The 19133-nt window shown below is 38.3% G+C and overlaps 2 protein-coding genes across 14 annotated transcripts in view; one reads left to right on the top strand and one right to left on the bottom strand.

Moving 5' to 3' along the window:
- The window catches only part of DPP10 (dipeptidyl peptidase like 10), a 1578941-nt gene that overhangs the window by 248758 nt on the left and 1311050 nt on the right, over positions 1-19133 (top strand). The gene's annotated exons all lie outside the window — the stretch shown is intronic.
- Positions 17976-19097, bottom strand: LOC307187640 (pyridoxal phosphate phosphatase PHOSPHO2-like). The gene is given in 3 exon segments (XM_079924003.1): positions 17976-18467; positions 18471-18495; positions 18497-19097. Coding segments are annotated over 3 exon segments (720 nt in total). The 5' UTR covers positions 18985-19097; the 3' UTR covers positions 17976-18260.

The raw sequence follows: 19133 nt of genomic DNA, 5'->3' as shown, positions 1-19133 counted from the left end.
TGAGTTCATTGAATTCACAGAGTAGCTGAAATATTGCATATTTGCAACATACAAAAATCTTCATGCAGGGCTTCCCTGGTGGCGCAGTGGTTGGGAGTCCGCCTGCCGATGCAGGGGACATGGGTTCATGCCCCGGTCCGGGAGGATCCCATGTGCCGTGGAGCGGCTGGGCCCGTGAGCCATGGCCCCTGGGCCTGCGTGTCCGGAGCCTGTGCTCCACAATGGGAGAGGCCACAATGGTGAGAGGCCCGCGTACCGCAAAAAAGGAAAAAAAAAAAAAATTCATGCATTTTGAGAAGAGTAAATTTAATTAAAACCAAACTGGGAAATAGGTGTAGACTTTTTAGAAATTCTAACAAAAACTTAGAAGTGTATTCAGGGAGCTTAGAAGTCAAAGATACTTTTCTTATTTTTATAGTTATCACATGACTTCCCTTTTCTTTGATTCAGGTATTTCTCCACTTCTACTTTTATTTTTATAAGATATGATTAAGACCATTTCTTATTTTTGTCTTGGTTTGGAAGAATGTGAGGGAAGAGAGGAGATAAAGAATTGGAAGAGAGATTTTCTGTGGTAACTTTAAGGTGTTCGGAAGAAAAAAAAGATGATTTAAAGAATAAGACAGATATATAAGAAAAGGAATTTTTGAGATGGCCTTATCTAGATTGACAAAAGGAATGCAAAAAACTATTTTGGCTATATTGGTTTTGCTTTGCACGGTTCTGATATGCATAGATTACAGTTACCATAGCTGGTATTAAGTAAGACCGGTCCTGAAAATATGGTTCAAATTCCAGTTAATCACATTAACTACCATATTAACTGTGAATAATTGCATGTGGAACAAACTTTGCTGGTAGCACAAATCACTAAGCAAATAAGAGATGCACATCATGGTCAGTGGCCAATTATTCACCTCTTCCAGAGTCTATGGTGATTGGTCCCTGACCATCTATTATTTAGTTTGTGCACAGACAGCAAGGTGTATAGGTGTGTTGCATCCTTCATCTTTGTCTACCAGTGATGAATCCGCATGCCTTTTGACAAAAACGGATAATCCAAAGAGAGAAGTGGGCAATAAAGACGAAAGTGCAGTAAAGAAAAAAAGTGATAATGCTGGAAGAGAGGTTCAAATTGAACATAAATGGAGTTATAGATCAAAGAGCTGACCTTGGGAGTGTTGGCATTGCCACCATTTGAGAGCACTTATGAAGCCAGAGAAACTGAGTGGCCAACTTATTGACTTAAAGTGGTTGTGATAAAAAGGATGAAGATATCCTAGAGGAAGTGATACCAGTAAAAACTCTCAAATTAAAGGAACTCTCAGAGATATTTCATAACATTGAAAGTGCAAAGGGTAAAATATTGGAAACTGATCCAAACTTTGAAAGATATATGACAATTTACCAAGATATAAAAAAGAAGCTCACTCTGTTTTGTAGGTTACATCATGAGAAGAAGGGAAGCACTGCTCTAGGAACTCTTGATAATTTTCTTGCAAAAAAATACAAGGCTTTGTCAATCCCAATCTTCCAATTTATCCTCCCCCCTTTCCTCCTTGGTAACTGTAAATTTGTTTTCTACATCTGTGATTCTATTTCTGTGTTGTAAATAGATTCATTTGTACCATTGTTTTTAGATTCCACATATAAGCGATATCATATGATATTTGTCTTTGTCTGACTTACTGTATATAAAATACATAACTAATAAGAAGATACTGTGTAGCACAGGGAACTCTACTCATACTATGTAATGACCTATATGGGAATAGAATCTAAAAAGAGTAGATATATGTATATGTATAATTGATTCAATTTGCTGTACAGCAGAAACTAACACAACATTGTAAATCAATAAATACACTCCAATAAAAATTAATTAAAAAAATACAATGCTTTAAAAAAATACAATGCTTTAATTCTCAATGTCTCTAAGATTTCTAAATTACACGGTACTAAATATATATTATTTTTACTACTTTTCATCACTTGATATATTTATAATTGATAGTAATAAGGCTTTTAATATTTTGACAAAAATTTTTAAGGATTGAAGAACAATTACAGTTTTCACTATTAAATATTAAAGATCACTCTGCACAGTATCAGCTTCACAGTCACTTTTATGGTCCTGGACTACCATGCAAAGAGAGGACTGCCTGCATTCTCATTAGGAAAAAGTGACATTGAGTCAGATCTTTTACTATGCAGAAATGACATGGTCATATTGGTCCAAGACAGTTTGATTGGTAATACTGAGTAATGTGGAACCCTTGCCCACAGGACATATGCAAATTAAAGTCTTGGAATTTGACTCTACCCTGAACCACCATAAATAACATTCTACCTGAAACTAAGTTCTTAATGGCTTAGAAGCACAGACACTTAGATTGGGGAAGATTATTTGGTGGCAGTTTACAGATAATGAAACAGGCTCACACAGGTTTCAAGTGAAGTGACTCATTCAAGATCACATAGCTAGTTAGCGACAGAGTGTTAATAAGAACTGAGATCTCTTGACCTCTGGTCTACACCCTTGTTCACTGAAGGAGAAACAGAGTCCATTCTTTATGAGCCCACTATGGAAGGTGTTAGGTGTCGCCCGTTCATGTAGCCATGTAGATGGCTCCTGTTGACATAAATAGTGGCTGGATTGAAAATGAAAACTCCCAGTGAATTCCTCTGTTTCCTTTTAATGCTTTAGTTTAGGTTTTTTTTTTTTTTTTTTCCTACCAGCCTATTAGAATGCCTCAGAAGAGCATCTGAAGTAAGCCTAGATTTCCCTCGACATTGTTAAATCAAGATGTTTTTCAAAGTAATTTCTTAAAAGCTATGTAAGTTGTCCTACTAGATAAATACCTGCTGATAACTATTCTATTCACCCACTAATTCCTGAGCTTTTCTTTGCTTGATTGCCTATTTTGTGTAATTTAACATTTTGGTGTCATATTTGTCTTAACTTTTCACTTTTGTTTTCTTCTCACCGCAAGCAGATAGACAAGGAAGAATGATTTGAGAATCTTTCTGCCTTGAAATTGTCCTTTTTTTGTTTCTCTTTGGAAATTAAATAATTTGAAGTGAACAGAGGCGTGAATAAGGGTTGCTAATACAGATTGAGAGTTTGACTATTGAAATTCAGTGCCAGATCACGTGTTGAAATTTCTCATGAATTCAATAATACAGTTCAACAAACACATATTATATTACCCTGTTTTGTTCTTTACAGTGTACATCACTATCTGAAGTTGTTACTTATAATGGCTCTTTACTAGCCATTTTTTTCTTTACTAATATGTAAGCTCTGGCCTTGTCTATCTTGTTCACATGATCCTAGATTGGTGCCTAGGACATAGTAAAGCATTCAAAAATATTTATTGAATAATTATGAGATAATACCAACATAAATAAATAATAATTAATAACAAATGAGTTAAATGCTAGGGACTGTGACATGTATTGAGGGTACAGTGATGAATGAAACACAGTTCTTGAACTAAAAGAGCCCCAATCAAGCCAGAATTTGGAGGCACTCATGAAAGGAAATATACTGCAATGCAGTAAACAAGAAAAACAGAGTTGCATGTTAAAGGAACAAAGAAAGTACAGTGGAGAGAGGGCAGCTCAGATCAGGTGTGAACTTCATTTTAAAGGAGGGCCAGGGGCTCACTCAGCAGACAAGGGGGAGGAAAGAGGAAAGGAAATTCCTGCGAAAGGAAACAAGCAAGGGTAAAGAAACATAAAAGAACAAGATGTTTCTACAGAATTACCATTGCCTTGTGGTATTGCGGAACATAAAGTGGGAAGTGGAAAATGGCAACAAATGCCACCAAAGTAAAAGCAGGGTCAGGCCAGGAAAAAGCAAGTCACAACGTCAGCTAATAATTTCCCAGTTTCTTCTCAAAAAGTGTTCAGCAAGTACATGGTTGTAACGGGGTAAAAGGCATGGATTTGCCTCAACAGTTTAGTTGGGGAGACCCGAGATGAAGCTAAAAAATATAAATAACAGTGCAAATGAGCATATTCAAAGTATCAAAGGGTCTTATCTTCACACTTTGCATACTCTGTTCTCTCTGTTTGACTGCTGGTATTTCCCTGCCTGGTCTTTCTAGATAGGCTAAATAATCCATTTATTTACTCCAGTACTGCCCTGTTCCTCTCTACTTACCATAGCACTCCTTATGCTCCTTATGCTCTGATGCCAGTAATATTCTCATGTATGCCTTGTTCAGGCCTGAGATGTCTTCCTGGAAGAGTCACCTAAGTGCCTCTGCTATATGGGTTCTTATAACATAATCCCTAAGGACCACATTGTCAGTATTGTATGAGGGCAATTGTTTTTTGGTTTTTTTATTTTCAAATTCCCTAAAAAAATAATGTGTTCTAGACATGTTTTCTTTCACCTATTAAACGCATGGTCAGTTCTTCTAGGTCATGGATGCATTTCTGATGGATTTCACAATGTCAGTGTATCACCAAACCCCCTCTCCCTGCTACTCTTTAGCCTCAGTTCTCTGGACTATTTCCTAGAAAGTACTTCCTTGAAGCGTCTCCACTGGGACATTTTTCTGTGTGTGTGTGTTTATGTATGTGTGTGTGTTTATGTGTGTGTGTGTGTGTGTACATGTGTGGTTGACTTGGTGCTATCACTTGTACAACATTGTCAACCATTATGGGTCAGAATTGTGCTATATTGCATAATGCAAATGGTAAAAAGAGAAGTCTCAGTGGAGTGAACAGCACACTGCAAAATAAACTCACTGGGGAGAACAAAGTAGAGTTCTCGTTGGCTGAGAGCAGAGACAGTGTGGTTTGCTAATGCTCATTGGCCTCTAATGGTGCAGTTTGTTCTGTTTCCCTAGTTCTCATTGGCTGAGAATATTTAGTTATACTTGTGTATGATAACACTACATATAAAAAATGGTTTGTGATAGTTTACTCAATATCCACTCTCTCTTTTTATTTTAGAAAAATAACTGAGCTAAATTCTGTTAGGCATTAAGCTGGATATCTCATATATTAGCTTCCCATGGCTGTTATAACAAATTTTTACAGAGTGGCTTAAAATAACACAGATTCATTATCTTAAAGTTCTAGAGGACAGAAGCCCAAGATAGGTCTCACACAACTAAAACTAAAATCAGGGCTGCATTCTTTGGAGGCTCTCAGGGAAACCATTTCCTTGACTTTTTCAGTTTCTAGATGCTGCTTTCATTCATCAGCTCATGGCCCCTTCTTCAAACCCAGTATTGCCGCATCTTCCAATCTCTCTCTGGCTCTCACCTCCTCTTCTGCCTCTGTCTTCCACTTTAAAGGACATTTGTGATTGCATTGGGTCCATTTGCATCATCGAAGGTAATCTCTTTAAGGTCAGCTTATTAGCAGTCCTAACTCCACCTGCAACCTCATTTCCCTCTCGCCATGTAACATACACAGTCATAGGTTCTGGGGATTGAGATATGGACATCTTCAGTGGGGGGCATTTTTCTGTTTACTGCATCTGATTACTTAACTGTCTCTCCAATAGAAAGTGACTCTGAGAACCATGGCTTCCGTGTTCAGTATCTCTCACTTGCTTTCTCTTTCAGTAGATACCAAGAGGTCATCAGCAGGAATTTAGAGAAAGCCATCCCTCAGAATATGTATTGTCTGGAGGAAGGCATCTTTGAGGGAATGAAGTTTTATTTGGGTCCTGAGGATGAATATTATTTTTATAGAAACAGAACAGAGATGTGGACTATCTAAGGAAGGAGTACAGAGGGAGAAGAGGTGCAGAAGAAGGAATGTAAACAGCCTGTTTATAGAACTATGGGCAGATTAATGACAGAAATTTGTTTTCCTAGGTACCAGGGCTCCCAGTAAAGCAGCAATGTTGTAGGATGTAAATGACATTTGTAATTACATTGCTATTTCTTCTTCATGGCTGATTGAGCTGCAATACTGTTGGGGTTATAGAAGATGCTAGGGAGTGAAGCAAACTCTGACTCAACAACTGAGCCTTATAAGTCCCTTATTTTACTGGGGTATGGTGGGTGGGGAAAAGCAAATTCGGGGAATGTTTATCCTTAGCCAAGGACTCAACAAAAAGTCTAAACATTGGCATTTTTTAGTTAAAGTTCTCTCCTTTTCCCAAGTTTCCAGAACAGTCACCAGATTAACATTCATTTCCATAGCCAACAAATCTGTGATCAATGGGGCACATGTGACACGAAGCCTGATGCAGGCCTGTGGCACTGAGGTGGAGACTGCTGATCAGATACCCCTGCATTTGCTGAAGGAAGAGACAGAGCCTTTCAGATAATAGTCTTTTGAGTAAGAACCTAGGGAATCAGTTGGCATCTAATCACAGAAGACCCATTCCTGCTTCTGCTTCCTTTTTCTCACGTCTCAACTAGATTATTGCAATAGTTTTATGGCATCTTCCCCTGCCTTTGTGCTCATTCATTTTGTAGTAGCCAGAGTAATCTTTCAATACTTTATTTTTGGGCTTCCCTGGTGGCCCAGTGGTTGGGAATCCGCCTGCCAATGCAGGGGACATGGGTTCGAGCCGTGGTCTGGGAAGATCGAGCTGTGGTCTGGGAAGATCCCACATGCCGCGGAGCAGCTAAGCCCCTGTGCCACAACTACTGAGCCTGTGAGCCACAACTACTGAAAAAAATTAAGTATTTATTTTTTTAAAAAATAAATTATTTATTTATGGCTGTGTTGGGTCTTTGTTGCTGCATGTGGGCTTCTCATTGCGGTGGCTTCTCTTGTTGTGGAGCATGAGCTCTAGGTGCGCGGGCTTCAGTAGTTGTGGCTTGTGGTCTCAGTAGTTGTGGCTCATGGGCTCTAGAGCGCAGGCTCAGTAGTTGTGGCTTGCAGGCTCAGTAGTTGTGGCTCGTGGGCTCTAGAGTGCAGGCTCAGTAGTTGTGGCCCACAGGCTTAGTTGCTCCACGGCGTGTGGGATCTTCCAGGACCAGGGATAGAACCCGTGTCCCCTGCATTGGCAGGCAGATTCTTAACCATTGGGCCACCAAGGAAGTCCTTCTTTCAATATTTTAAATAGGATTATTTCACACTTCATCTTAATACCATTCAAGGGCCCCCCTCAATCCTTAGGATAAAGTATAAATTCTTTAGTAGTTCCTTCCATGAATAACCACCTCCTTAGCCTCAACTCTTATTATTCCCACCATCGACCATCTACTTGAATATTCCACCAACTGTTGAATACCACCATTCATTCAACAAATATCCATTGGTCATCTGCTTTGTGCCTTTGCCTGGGCTCCTCGAGTTAAATAAACTCACCCAACAAATATCTATTCAGCATCTGCTATGTGCCTTTTCTTATGCTCCCCAGTGCTATAGAATACTTATGTCCTGCCATTGCTCTGATGAAGACCACTTCGGCCAGAGCCTTGGCTAGGGCCTGACTTAGCCAGAACATACTTTATCAGTGAACTGGGCACTTTCAGAGCATTATCTCTAGGACCAACCATGAAGGGGAGAAATAGCATCAGAAAAGCAGATGGCTTGTGTAATTATGTCTGGATCAGCATAACTTCTGCTTTTGATAATTTTGGCTATATTTCAGCCACTGAAGCCTGGTTCCAAGTTAGCCACATAATTCTGGATTAGATCTGTGGATCTGGCTTTTTTTTTTTCCTACCTCAGATTTTGGATCCCTAAACATCTTTTTCTTTAGTTTTCTTTTATGGGTCTGGTAGCTTCAAGTTTTGGACACTCAAAACACAGACTATGTGATGTTATCCTAGTTTTTGAACAATAAGAGTAATTTCCCTGTGACTTCAATGTGATATTCTGACACTGTCCTTTTTTAAACAGAGAGAAATATGAGACATACTGCTCACCTTGTCCTATCTGAGCTCCATAAGTACCTATTATCCCATGCCCACACAAAGGGGTTTTCAGAAGCTCCATCAGTTTGAGCTGGGTAGGACATATTAATTGGGTCATCTACATTATTCTGATGGTTTGTCTTGGTTTCCATCTTTTGAGATGGATTTCACTGCAATTTTTGTAATCTTCCTTTGCTTACTCATTAATCCAAAGTCTCTAGACTTAGCAATCCCTCAGTAGTTGTGAGTTCCCCCAGCATCTTTCTAGATCATCTGGTAATTGGCATGTGAGAAGGAAAATGTTAAGTTTAGAACTTTCTTTCCCATTAGTCAGGTGCTGACTGAGCTGGCAGGCTGGGTTCTTTCCATTGAGGACAGTCTTCCTTTAAGTGCAGTCAGGGTCCTGTCCATGGGGGATTTTTTGGTATAAGTGAGGGTGGGCAGTCCTCTCTCAAATGAAATAAAGGGAATCACTCGAGCTTCTCTGGGCAGGTTTCCTCGAGGGTGGCTGGATTAAACCTATCCTCATCTAGGAACGAGATCAGTTCCTCCTCATGTACTGAAGATACCTGTAGTAGATGTCTAATTTTTTATCTGTACACAACTCCCTTCCTCTGGGTAATAACAAGTTTGATAGGAGTCACCTGCCACACAATTTAGATAAAGTAGATTAGGCATACTAAATTCAACATCCAATGCAGACATTCTCTGTGCCGTCCAAGAACATGTCATGACATTAAACACTACCTTCTGTCATTGACAGATGCTTGACTGGACCTCAGCGCAGGGACCTAGATTTTCTTAAGTACATGCATTGGGATTGACTTGCTCCAGCTGGGGCAGAATGAAGCTTGCAGTTGCTAGAAGTCAGCTAGTGATGGCAGACGGTAACAATACTGCTAACTCCGCCCTTGCTCAAATGGTCAGATAGATTGATATAGTATATATAGCTATGGATTATGAAGATTGTTTTTGGTTATGGATAATTTTAAACATTTCCTAAAATTTTGAGGTAGACTTCTAGTCCAAGCCATGGCATTACAACTTTTATAAGTTTTCTTCCACCGGCAAATAATGGTTGATGTTCTCCCCAAAATGCTATAGTCTGCTAAGGCAAAGGCTACTTTATTGCTGAGTGCAGCTGAATTTTTTGTCTGTGGACTCCCATATGGAGAATATTAGATAGCTTTTGCATAAATCTTCATTTTTCTTAATGGAGGTTGAATATGGGCCTTAGGGATCCCTGACAAATTAGGCATCATCTGTTTATACCCTTCTTCTGAATGGAACCCTTGGACTTGAGCTGTGTGGTTCTATAATGAGTTGCAGGTGCTGAGAGGGATTGGCATAGCTCTCCTTAATTGCTTGTCACATGGCTAACCTAATGAGGGGGGCATCGGTGCCAGGGAGATGCATTTCAAGCAGTAGCAGCTGGCAGTTTTCTCACCCATAAACTGAGGCCGTTCTTAGGCTTAGAAGTTGGGAGGTAAAATGATAAGGATTCCTCTCTTTCCTTATAAATAGTTATAAGAATCTTAGGGTCTGACTTAAGTTTGTGAATAAAATAATAACGTGAATGATATAGAAAATGAAAATAAGAACATAGACTGATATAAGAGACTCCTAGCTTATCCCCATTGGCTGTGTGCCCTTCACCAAGCTATTATACTTTCCTGAGTCGCAGTTTTTTCATTAATAGAATGGGGATTAAAAATATCTAACTTTAGGGCTTCCCTGGTGGCGCCGTGATTGAGAGTTTGCCTGCCAACGCAGGGGACACGGGTTCGAGCCCTGGTCTGGGAGGATCCCACATGCCGCGGGGCAACTGGGCCCGTGAGCCACAACTACTGAGCCTGCGCGTCTGGAGCCCATGCTCTGCAATGAGAGAGGCCGTGACAGTGAGAGGCCTGTGCACCGCAATGAAGAGTGGCCCCCGCTCGCTGCAACTAGAGAAATCCCTCGCACAGAAACAAAGACCCAACGCAGCCAAAAATAAATTAATAAATAAAATTAAAAAAAAATCTAACTTTATAAGGTTGTTAGGGTTAGTGATAGCCTAAATCCCACACCACGTATAGTGGAGGACAGTGGTTCTCAAAGTGTGGGTGTGGGTCCCGGACCAGCAGCATCAGTATCACTGGGAGCTTGCTAGAAAAGCAATTTTTAATTCTCCCTATTATCTCCCCAGACCTGTTGGAAAAAAAAACCTCTGTGGCCCTGCAGTCTGGTTTAACAAGCTCTCCAGGTAATTCTGATGCAACTGAAGTTAGAGAATTACTAGTGTAAACCTTCAAAAAATAATTGTAAAAATGAGGAAAAGGGAGCCAGGATTCAGAATGTTAACATAAACACAAAAAGTTGGAAGTCAGAGTCTAATCTCTGAAAGGAGTGAGAAGAGTTGATGAGCAAGAAAAAAAACAGGTAAAATACGTCCCAAATGGAGCAGTGGGATTCTAAGCACATAGCTGAGTGTCCTTGGTAGGACAGTCTCTTGAGACCCACCTGGGATTACTGGTCAACCCATGAATACCATGTTCCCCTTGTTTACTCCTTAGCCAACACCTGAGTTACTTTCCTTTCGTATCTCATTGCTCTCCAATCTAGCAAGCCTTCCGGAGTCTTTTTTTTTCCTCCAAATAAATAATATTTTGATTGAAATTTGAAGTATTTGGAATTTAAACATAAACTTTTACAATGAATTAAGTTTATAAAGGCCCCATTTAAAATAATGCAAAATGTTTTATATTGATAGAATTATGACATAACATCTCTGAAGGAGAGCAAGTGCTGTGAAATAATGTTTTACATATAGTCCCGTTTTTATGTTTGCAGTGAGGACTCCAAATATATCTGACCTATGTAAGAGAAATTGTAACATGAACAACTTTTAATATTCATAATGATACATAAGTTTTACATAGCTTTTTACAGATTCCCATATGTCTTCATATTTATTCACCCAATCCGACCTGTAGCCTCAGCAGATCAAAAAAGAGTGTGGGTTCAGCATTCATCGGTGTTTTGCAGATATGGCTTTATAAATGTGCAAAGTTGAGAGCACTGGCACTTGGGCCTCAGCTAAGACTATCGGGTGTTATGGTCATCATAAGACCAGGGTCTGCAGCACCTGTGAGGAGGGGTGAGGAAGAGCGCCACCTGCCCAGGCTCAGTCTGAGTGTATTTCTTCTAGAGTCAGCTGGGGTACCATCCACAACCTCCTGGAAATGCTTCAACCATGTAATTATACTCTGCCTCTCAAAATCACGCTTCATCTTTCTAATTGAATAAGGCTGCATTTCATCACACTCATTTTAGATACTGTCTCCTCACATTTCAAGAGTTTAAATAACAGGCATCCATCACAACTCTGAGAAGACGTATATGAGGAAGAGCAGCTTTCTGGAATTAGGTCCTGCCTCTGGAGGCATCTCCCAGCCAGCAATCAGGCTGAGACGCCCCACAAGGGGTCTGTCTCACTGCTTCCCCTATGCTCACAAACACAGTAACGAGCTTCTCCGACATATGCAATGTATGCAATCAAAACTTTGGCCTGCAGGGCAGCACCAGCCCATAGGAGCATGGCTTCCTGATTAGGAAAGTAGGAATTATTGGCCAGACTTTTTCAGCTTTATTTCAAAACCTCATTTAGTTCTTCAGCTGCTTTGAGCAATACTTGTGGAAGAAGAAACTCTATCATTTAGAAAAATGTTTAGTTGACGCTCATAATATTGCTTTTGGGTGTTATCCCTTCTCAGTTGCTATGGAAGGAAGACACAAAGGAAGTAAGAGATTTAGTTCCTCTCATCACTCATTCAGTTAATAACTCTGAGTACCTACAATGTACAAGAAAATGTAGAGTATGGAACTATGCATCCTATCCTGAATCTGTCTTTAAGGAGCATGGAATATAATAATAGTAATAATAACGCTAGTCTGGTGGCAAGTCCTCCCTAGAACCACATCCTACAGCATGTACAGTCAATGCAGAGGTCATGATAAAATCACAGAAAATCAATGCAGAGGTCTAGAATCTCAAGTGGTATAGGGTCAGGGCAGAAGGCTCTAAAGGTGAAACTTAGGATAGAGGTGCTTCCACTGAACAGTGTGTATTACTGTTAGGATAGCTCCATTTTCTGTTTAAAAGACATTTCTAACTAAAATGCTTTAAAATAAATAAGAAAAAAAAGTCCCAAATTTTAGATGCACATCAATTGTAACTGCAGGGCAGCTGCATACAGTGTGGGAATTGTCCATATACAGCTCCTGGACGCCCCATTCATATAGATTGTTATGTGTCCTGCAACGTACAACCTGTACAGATGTTTCTGGTAGCTCTATGTGAACCCTTCTGCAAAAAAAATACAGACTTTCTTTGAAAAGATGGTTTATACCTCTTAATGAAACTATCCACAGTTTGGGATTTGTTTGCAGCCAAACCAGATTTTAGGCAATTTTTCCAAATATGATGCAACAAAATTTCTCTACTATCAATTTTTATGAAATGCCCTGGTCCTTACTTTTAGTTATAGTCAACCTCTCCATCTCTCCAGATAACCCAACTGGGAAAATTACTTCTCGGCTTTCCTCTCAGGGTCAATGCTCATGACCCTGAGCATTTTTTTTTTTTTTTTTTTTTGCCAAAACTTTTCTGTTTTATATGACATTCCCTTGTCACATTTCTCCCTGCTTGAAAATCGTAAAACTAGTTCATATTAGAGTACTGAAGATGTTAGTGTGCTTTATAAATACCCCAGATAATATACATGATTTGGACAAAGTAATCTTCTCCAAAAAGGACTTTAATTCTCCTGTCCTCAGGTTGTGATTTTTTTTTTTTCAAAAGCAATTTTCTGTCATAAGCTTTGTCTTCTGATCCTATATCCAAATTTGGAAGTTTCCATTCCTTACCCTTGGGGGCATTCTCCCCAGGAGCTCTCCTCAGTACACACTTCAGAGTTTAAGTAATCCCCCATCATAATCCTTTGGAACACAGCTTGAATAAAGGTGCCAGTTGGTAAAAGGAGACTCTTCTAGAACACTTGGTGATCACTTTTGGAACTCCAAGTCCTGTGGAGTAGAAGGGAGAGGAGCAGAGGTGAAACTGAGGCACCCCAAGTCAAACGGGAGGGGTGTGACAAGTCGCACAAATACAAGTTGCTTAAAGCATTCTTACGAGAGTAAAATCTAGAATTTCTCTTATGATTCCAATTTATAAATGGATCTTTTCTATCAGATGTGTGTGCACACTCTCAATGCACATAAATACTTATTTCCCAAGGAGACACGTTAGTTCTTTGTCTAAACCCCTAAAGAGGAAAATAAATCTTTTTAAAGTGCCTGTAGTTTGCAATGCCACCTCTTTTTAATGGAGTAAAATTTTAGTGGAGTTAGATTTTCACATTATTATGTAGAGAAGTAGAATTCCTGTCCTACCTGGTTTCTAGAAAGTAGAGCCTCAGGAAAACGATTATAGAGGGAGTAGACCTATTATTTTATTAGAGAGTTTAATCCCATGGGATGGGCAAGAGAGATAAAGGAGCGAGACAGGGCCGGAGGGTCCGCATTCTCTAGAATACCTTAGGGAGATGACAATAGTTAAATGCAACCAATTGCTTAATTCCAAAGAAGAAACTGGGTCTTAGGCTCATCCACTGGAGAGAAAAAAGAAAAAATGTATCTGCTGTTCCTGTATCCCACTTGTCAAAATTTACCTCACAGGGAGTTAATTTCCACATACTTTTGGATTGTGCATGTGCGGAGACTAGATGGGGTTCTGTGATGACTTTAATATTTATTTATTTATTTATTTGGCTGCATCAGGTCTTTGTTGCGGTGGGTGGACTTCTCTCCAGTTGTGGCGTGTGGGTTTTCTCTTCTCTAGTTGTGGTGCGGATTCCAGAGCGCGTGGGCTCTGTAGTTGTGGCACGTGGGCTCTCTAGTTGAGGCACGCAAGCTCAATAGTTGTGGCACGAGGGCTTAGTTGCCCGACCAGGGATTGAACCCGCGTCCCCTGCATTGAAAGGTGGATTCTTTACCACTGGACCACCAGGGAAGTCCCTATGATGACTTTAATAGGCAAACTTGGGACGGGAGGCAAGAGGGGCAAGAGGCAGGGCAGTGATGGCGGTGCTTATGTGAACTAGTGGAGCACAGATGTCAGTGAAGTGAGGAGAATCTAAAGTGGTCCACAAGAGGTATCTGATACAGTCTCTGAATTTCCCCTGCTTCTAAAGATTGGTCTCCTTGGACTTGAGACCAATTAGGAATTAATTTATTACTATACCATGCATAATATATTTTTCCTTGCTCTCTCCCCTTCCTCCCAACCCTCCTTCCTTCTTTTTTTTCTTTGTGTAAAAGAATACATGTCAGTATTTTTACACACACACACACGAACAACCCAAATGGTACCAAATGCATTATATGAAAAGTATTCTCTAGCCAAGTTCTACTCCCAAAAGAACCTCTTTTAAAATATTCTTAAAGAAAAAAGAATTTATCAAATTAAAAAACAAATAGCACATTGTCATTGTTTAAAATTCAAACAGCAATGAAAATGATAACAAAGAAAGTTAAAATATTACTTTGAATCCTGCCACAGAGAAATTACCATCATTAACATTAGGTGAATAGCTTTCTAGATAACAATATAATATACAATATAATATACAATATAATATAACATGATATGATATATAATACAGAGGTGGAGATAGGTAAATATACAGTTGAATAAGTGATAAAGTTTATTAAACAGGATAAGGCTTATTTTTAATTAAATTATTATATTTAGTTTCTCTCAATTTTTACAGAAGTAAAAGAAATAGAAATCCAACCGAAAGGATAGCACAAATAAATATGAGGATTCTATAAATACTCAGATAAGTATTTTTTAACCATAAGAAATATATTTATTTTAAATATTATAAGATCTCTCTCTGTATATAAAAATAAGAGAATGTGAAACCTAGTAAGAATTTGCAGTGATTATATTTTTTAAAACTTTAGGCTTAAATTTTATACTCTACCAATTAACTCTCTACTGTGAAGGATGACAAAATTAGCACTCACATTTTTTCAGCTTTTTTTGTCTTTCTTCCCAGTTTTCATTGTTGTATTATTATTTTTACAATTTCAAGGTTTATAACAATCATAGTCTGTTCAGTAACCATAATTCTCACGCTTATGTAATCTTACCTCTATATTTGCTTCTAGGAGTTACATTTTCTGAGTTCTGGCATGCTTAGAAACATCTGCTGTCTTTATGCTTATGGACAAAACAAGTTGGATAGGATATTCTTAAATCCCTTTTTTCCCCTCAGATCTCTGTAGACTCTGCTCCATGGTCTTCTGTATTGACTATTAAGCTAACTAAGGCTTCTTAAATCATCTTTTGATTGACTGGATTTGTTTGTGAAATGTCTTTTCTTTTTAAGGAGAGCTCTTGGGCACCTTTACCGATCTCTTTGGTATCTGAGAATGTTATACTATTGGCTTTAAAGTTAAGGAACATCAGTGACTATTGTTCCCCTCAAATTCAGTGCCTTTATCCTCACTTAAAGAGTAGCTTCAATCTTCCTGTTGCAATAATTATATAACTTTGTTTATTGATTCCCAGATGCTTTGTGGTTATTACCTCCTTAATGACAATCTCATAATAATCCTGCATAGACCATGCTGTCATCCTCACTTCATTAATCAAGAAGTTGATGTTAAGAGAGGTTAATAATTCCCAGGGTCACAGACAAGTAGTGGAGCCCAGCTGTGTATACAGTTTGTTTCCAGTGTCTCCCCTCTTTATTCCCTGCCGTACCGCCACCTTCTCTTAGATGTGGATGGTCTGGAGAGGAGCCAGGCATGAGGCAATGTGAGGCATGGTCAGCATGGTGGATGGAAAGGAAAGGAAAGATGATTTGTCTTCTAAATTCTATTACCAGACGTGTAAATAAAATAGTATTTCCAAGAATTCTCAAATCACAAGTAAATAATACTAGTGAAATTGGAGGATATTTCTTAGCCCTATGCCCTATGGAAGATTTCTTTTAAGGTTGACAGTTTCTTGGAATTCTCATGGCTGGCATAATGTACTTTGCTCTATAAAGTTACCATAAAAAAATGTCTTCTGTTTAGGAAAATTAAAGGCATTGCATCAAGATCCATACTCCCATGTCAGCTTCATTATCTTGAGTCATATTTAAAAGCTGTAATATTTGATATCCATTGTTATGAACTCTCCTTTGGGACTAGTATTTAAAATATTCCTTAAACCTAATCAATCCATATGATTCTACACTCGGCCAAATTCAGTCACCTTCAGTCAAATGGTGAAGTGGTGAGCATATATGAGCAGAGTTCAGAAAAGCTAGAACAGTGACCATATTTACATGTATAAAATCTGATACGAAAGAATGGTTTGTATATCACAAGTGAAATACACAGCCCTGGTAGATGGGGGCCAGTTTCATCACTGATGGCCTCAGGGAAAAGTAGAGATATTAAATTACATGATGTGCAAAAACCAAAAGGATCTCTTTCTCACTCAGTATATTTAGAAAGGGCTGCCTGGGTCTTCAGGATGAACTTGAGGGCAGCCTGACAGTGATGAATATGCTTTTCTCTGCCCTCTGTGATCTACCAGGGCACTTACCCTCTCTGTTACCCCTTAGCACCTTGTCAATGGGTGGCATTAATTCTTTAATAGATTAATTTCTTACTTATTAACATCCACTACTATATGTTAGCTCTGGAGGGGACCATAGTCCATCTTGTATACTTCTTGGCACATAATAGGCATTCAATAAATATTTGTTAAGTATTGTATTTCCTGTAAGTCTTGTCTTCTGAACTAAAATATAAACTATCAGAGGACAGAGTTCAAAGTTTATACTCTGAATGGTCCATTGGACCCAATAATGCTGAGCAGAAAGCAGAATCTCAATGATGATTTGTTATATTGAGTTGAATTAAATCATATGGAATATAAAAGGCTGCCTTCCTGCCTGCTGGCTCTGTGCTTCCATAGGATATTGTACCTGCCTTTTTTATAGCCTCTGAACAAATCTAACTTTTTGTTCCTGTATCCAGTTGTCTCTCAACATTTTGTATCTTCTGAGGGAAGTATTTATTTGTCTTTTTAAAAATTCAAGTGTAGTTGATTTACAGTATTGTGTTAGCTTGGATGTATAGCAAAATGATTCAGTTATAAATATATATATGTACATATTTTCAGATTATTTTACATTATAGGTTATTATAAGTTATTGAATATAGTTCCCTGTGCTATATAGTAAATCCTTGTTGCTTATCTATTTTACGTATAGTAGTATGTATCTTTCAATCCCATACTCCTAATTTATTCCTCCCCCCCTCCCTTTCCCCTTTGGTAACCATAAATTTGTTTTCTATGTCTGTGAATCTGTTTCTGATTTCCCCATAAAATTACATTGAACATTTTTGTTTCTGGAGCTTTCCATATGGAAAAGAAAATCCTAACATTATTACGTAAGGCATATTTATGCCTAAAACATGTAAGCCTACAAATTAACATAGTACTGTAAAACTTTCTAGGTCAGTTGATAGTTTGCTAATATCCCTATATGAAACAGTTTCTTAAATGTTGAGTATTCCTACAAATTATGTATTGTATCACTCAATATTTCATTGACAGAAATGACATACTGATTAAATCAGCATTCTGGAGTTATAGTCTTTAATAATGATATAAATTTAAAATATTTGAAGAACATTAATTTGTATTTCATTTCAAAAGGAAAGTGTGAAATTAATGAACACTTGGGCAATAGATACTGCATCCCTATCTCTAAAATTAACTGATTTGGAAGTAGTGTATTCTTATGTGAACTAAGCATCAGGCTTATTTTGAAGATCTGTAACTGCAAGACATACTTCGGAAATAAATGCCAAAGAAAGTAAAATATAAGACTATTTTCTCTGGGAATAAATTAAAAAATATAATCTACCTATTAACCACCTTCGGTAGACCACTAGTTGCACCTACATCGGTTTTGTACTCTACTTTTTCCATTTTTCCCAGGCATATGACCATCTGAAATAAAAGCTATATTTTGCATCCTTCCTTGCAGTTAGGTAGGAGCATTGTGACTAAGTATTGGCTAATGAAATTTAAATGAGGGTGCAACCTTCTCTCTCACTGTCCTTGCTGGCCAGAATGTTGATGTGAGGGATGGAGCTTGAACAGCAATCTTGGATCATAAGTTGGAAGCCAAGTGCTGAGGTTGGTAGAGCAACACAGAAACTTTGAGATACTTAACTCTGAAATTCTTTTAAGTGAGAGGGAAAACTTTTTTTCTTTTTTTAAAGCCACTGTTATTTGGGGTTTTAGTTTTATGCTGCTGTATTTAATCTTAACTGATACACATTTCAATTGTTGGCATATTACTCCTGTATTAGAAATGGTAAATGAGAAATTATTTCAACACCTGAAGACCAAGATACAACAGAAGACTGCATAGGCTCAAGATATTGAGACATCCTAGAAAGAGTTTTCTGTAAAGTATATCTATTCCGTGGCATGGCAATATCATTCTTCTTGAAAAAGTTTACTGGACAGACATCATTTCTTCCATCACATATATAAACAACTCATGTATAATTCACTCCTCGTTGTGACTTTACCTACAAATTCTACCAAAACTACATTTTTGCAAAGATTTTGGGGGCATCTAGTGCAAGAATGAGCATGATAATTTTCCACAGTGAGATGACGGTTGGTGTCAAAAGCTGCTGGATTTGTAAAGACTTTATCAAACACGTCATGAAAATTGGTAGCTTCTAAAACCCAACCTATGAAGACTGAATTTGCATCTGAAATAATGATGCAGTCAAATTTATCCTTGTTCTTTCTTGTAAAGTTTAAAAGTTCCACCATCCATGGAGTGAAAGGCATTGATATCATTGCTCTTTTCATTTCATCTTCTCTTACACCTTCATCTCCCAAATACTTAAAGACTCTGCCCATAAATTCTGTCCAAAATCCTTTCTCATAAGAATCTTGTAGTTCAATAGGAAGCTTTTTCTCTGGAGCACATTGTACAATCCAGGTGTCACTATTATCATCTATGATTGTATTGTCAAAGTCAAAAACCAACAAAATTTTCATGGTTCCAGAAACAGATTTGGGTTACCCCAATTTAGTATTTCCAAGATAATTAATCTTACTTCAACATGGAGCTCAGGTTAAACAGTCATAACAATCTTCAGTTTTAAACACTAGCCAGTTTCTAACCAACATTACTCTTACTCTATATG

This window comes from Stenella coeruleoalba, assembly GCF_951394435.1.
Source record: "Stenella coeruleoalba genome assembly, chromosome: 6".
Lineage (NCBI taxonomy): Eukaryota > Metazoa > Chordata > Mammalia > Artiodactyla > Delphinidae > Stenella > Stenella coeruleoalba.
This window is presented reverse-complemented; position numbering and strand designations above follow the sequence as displayed.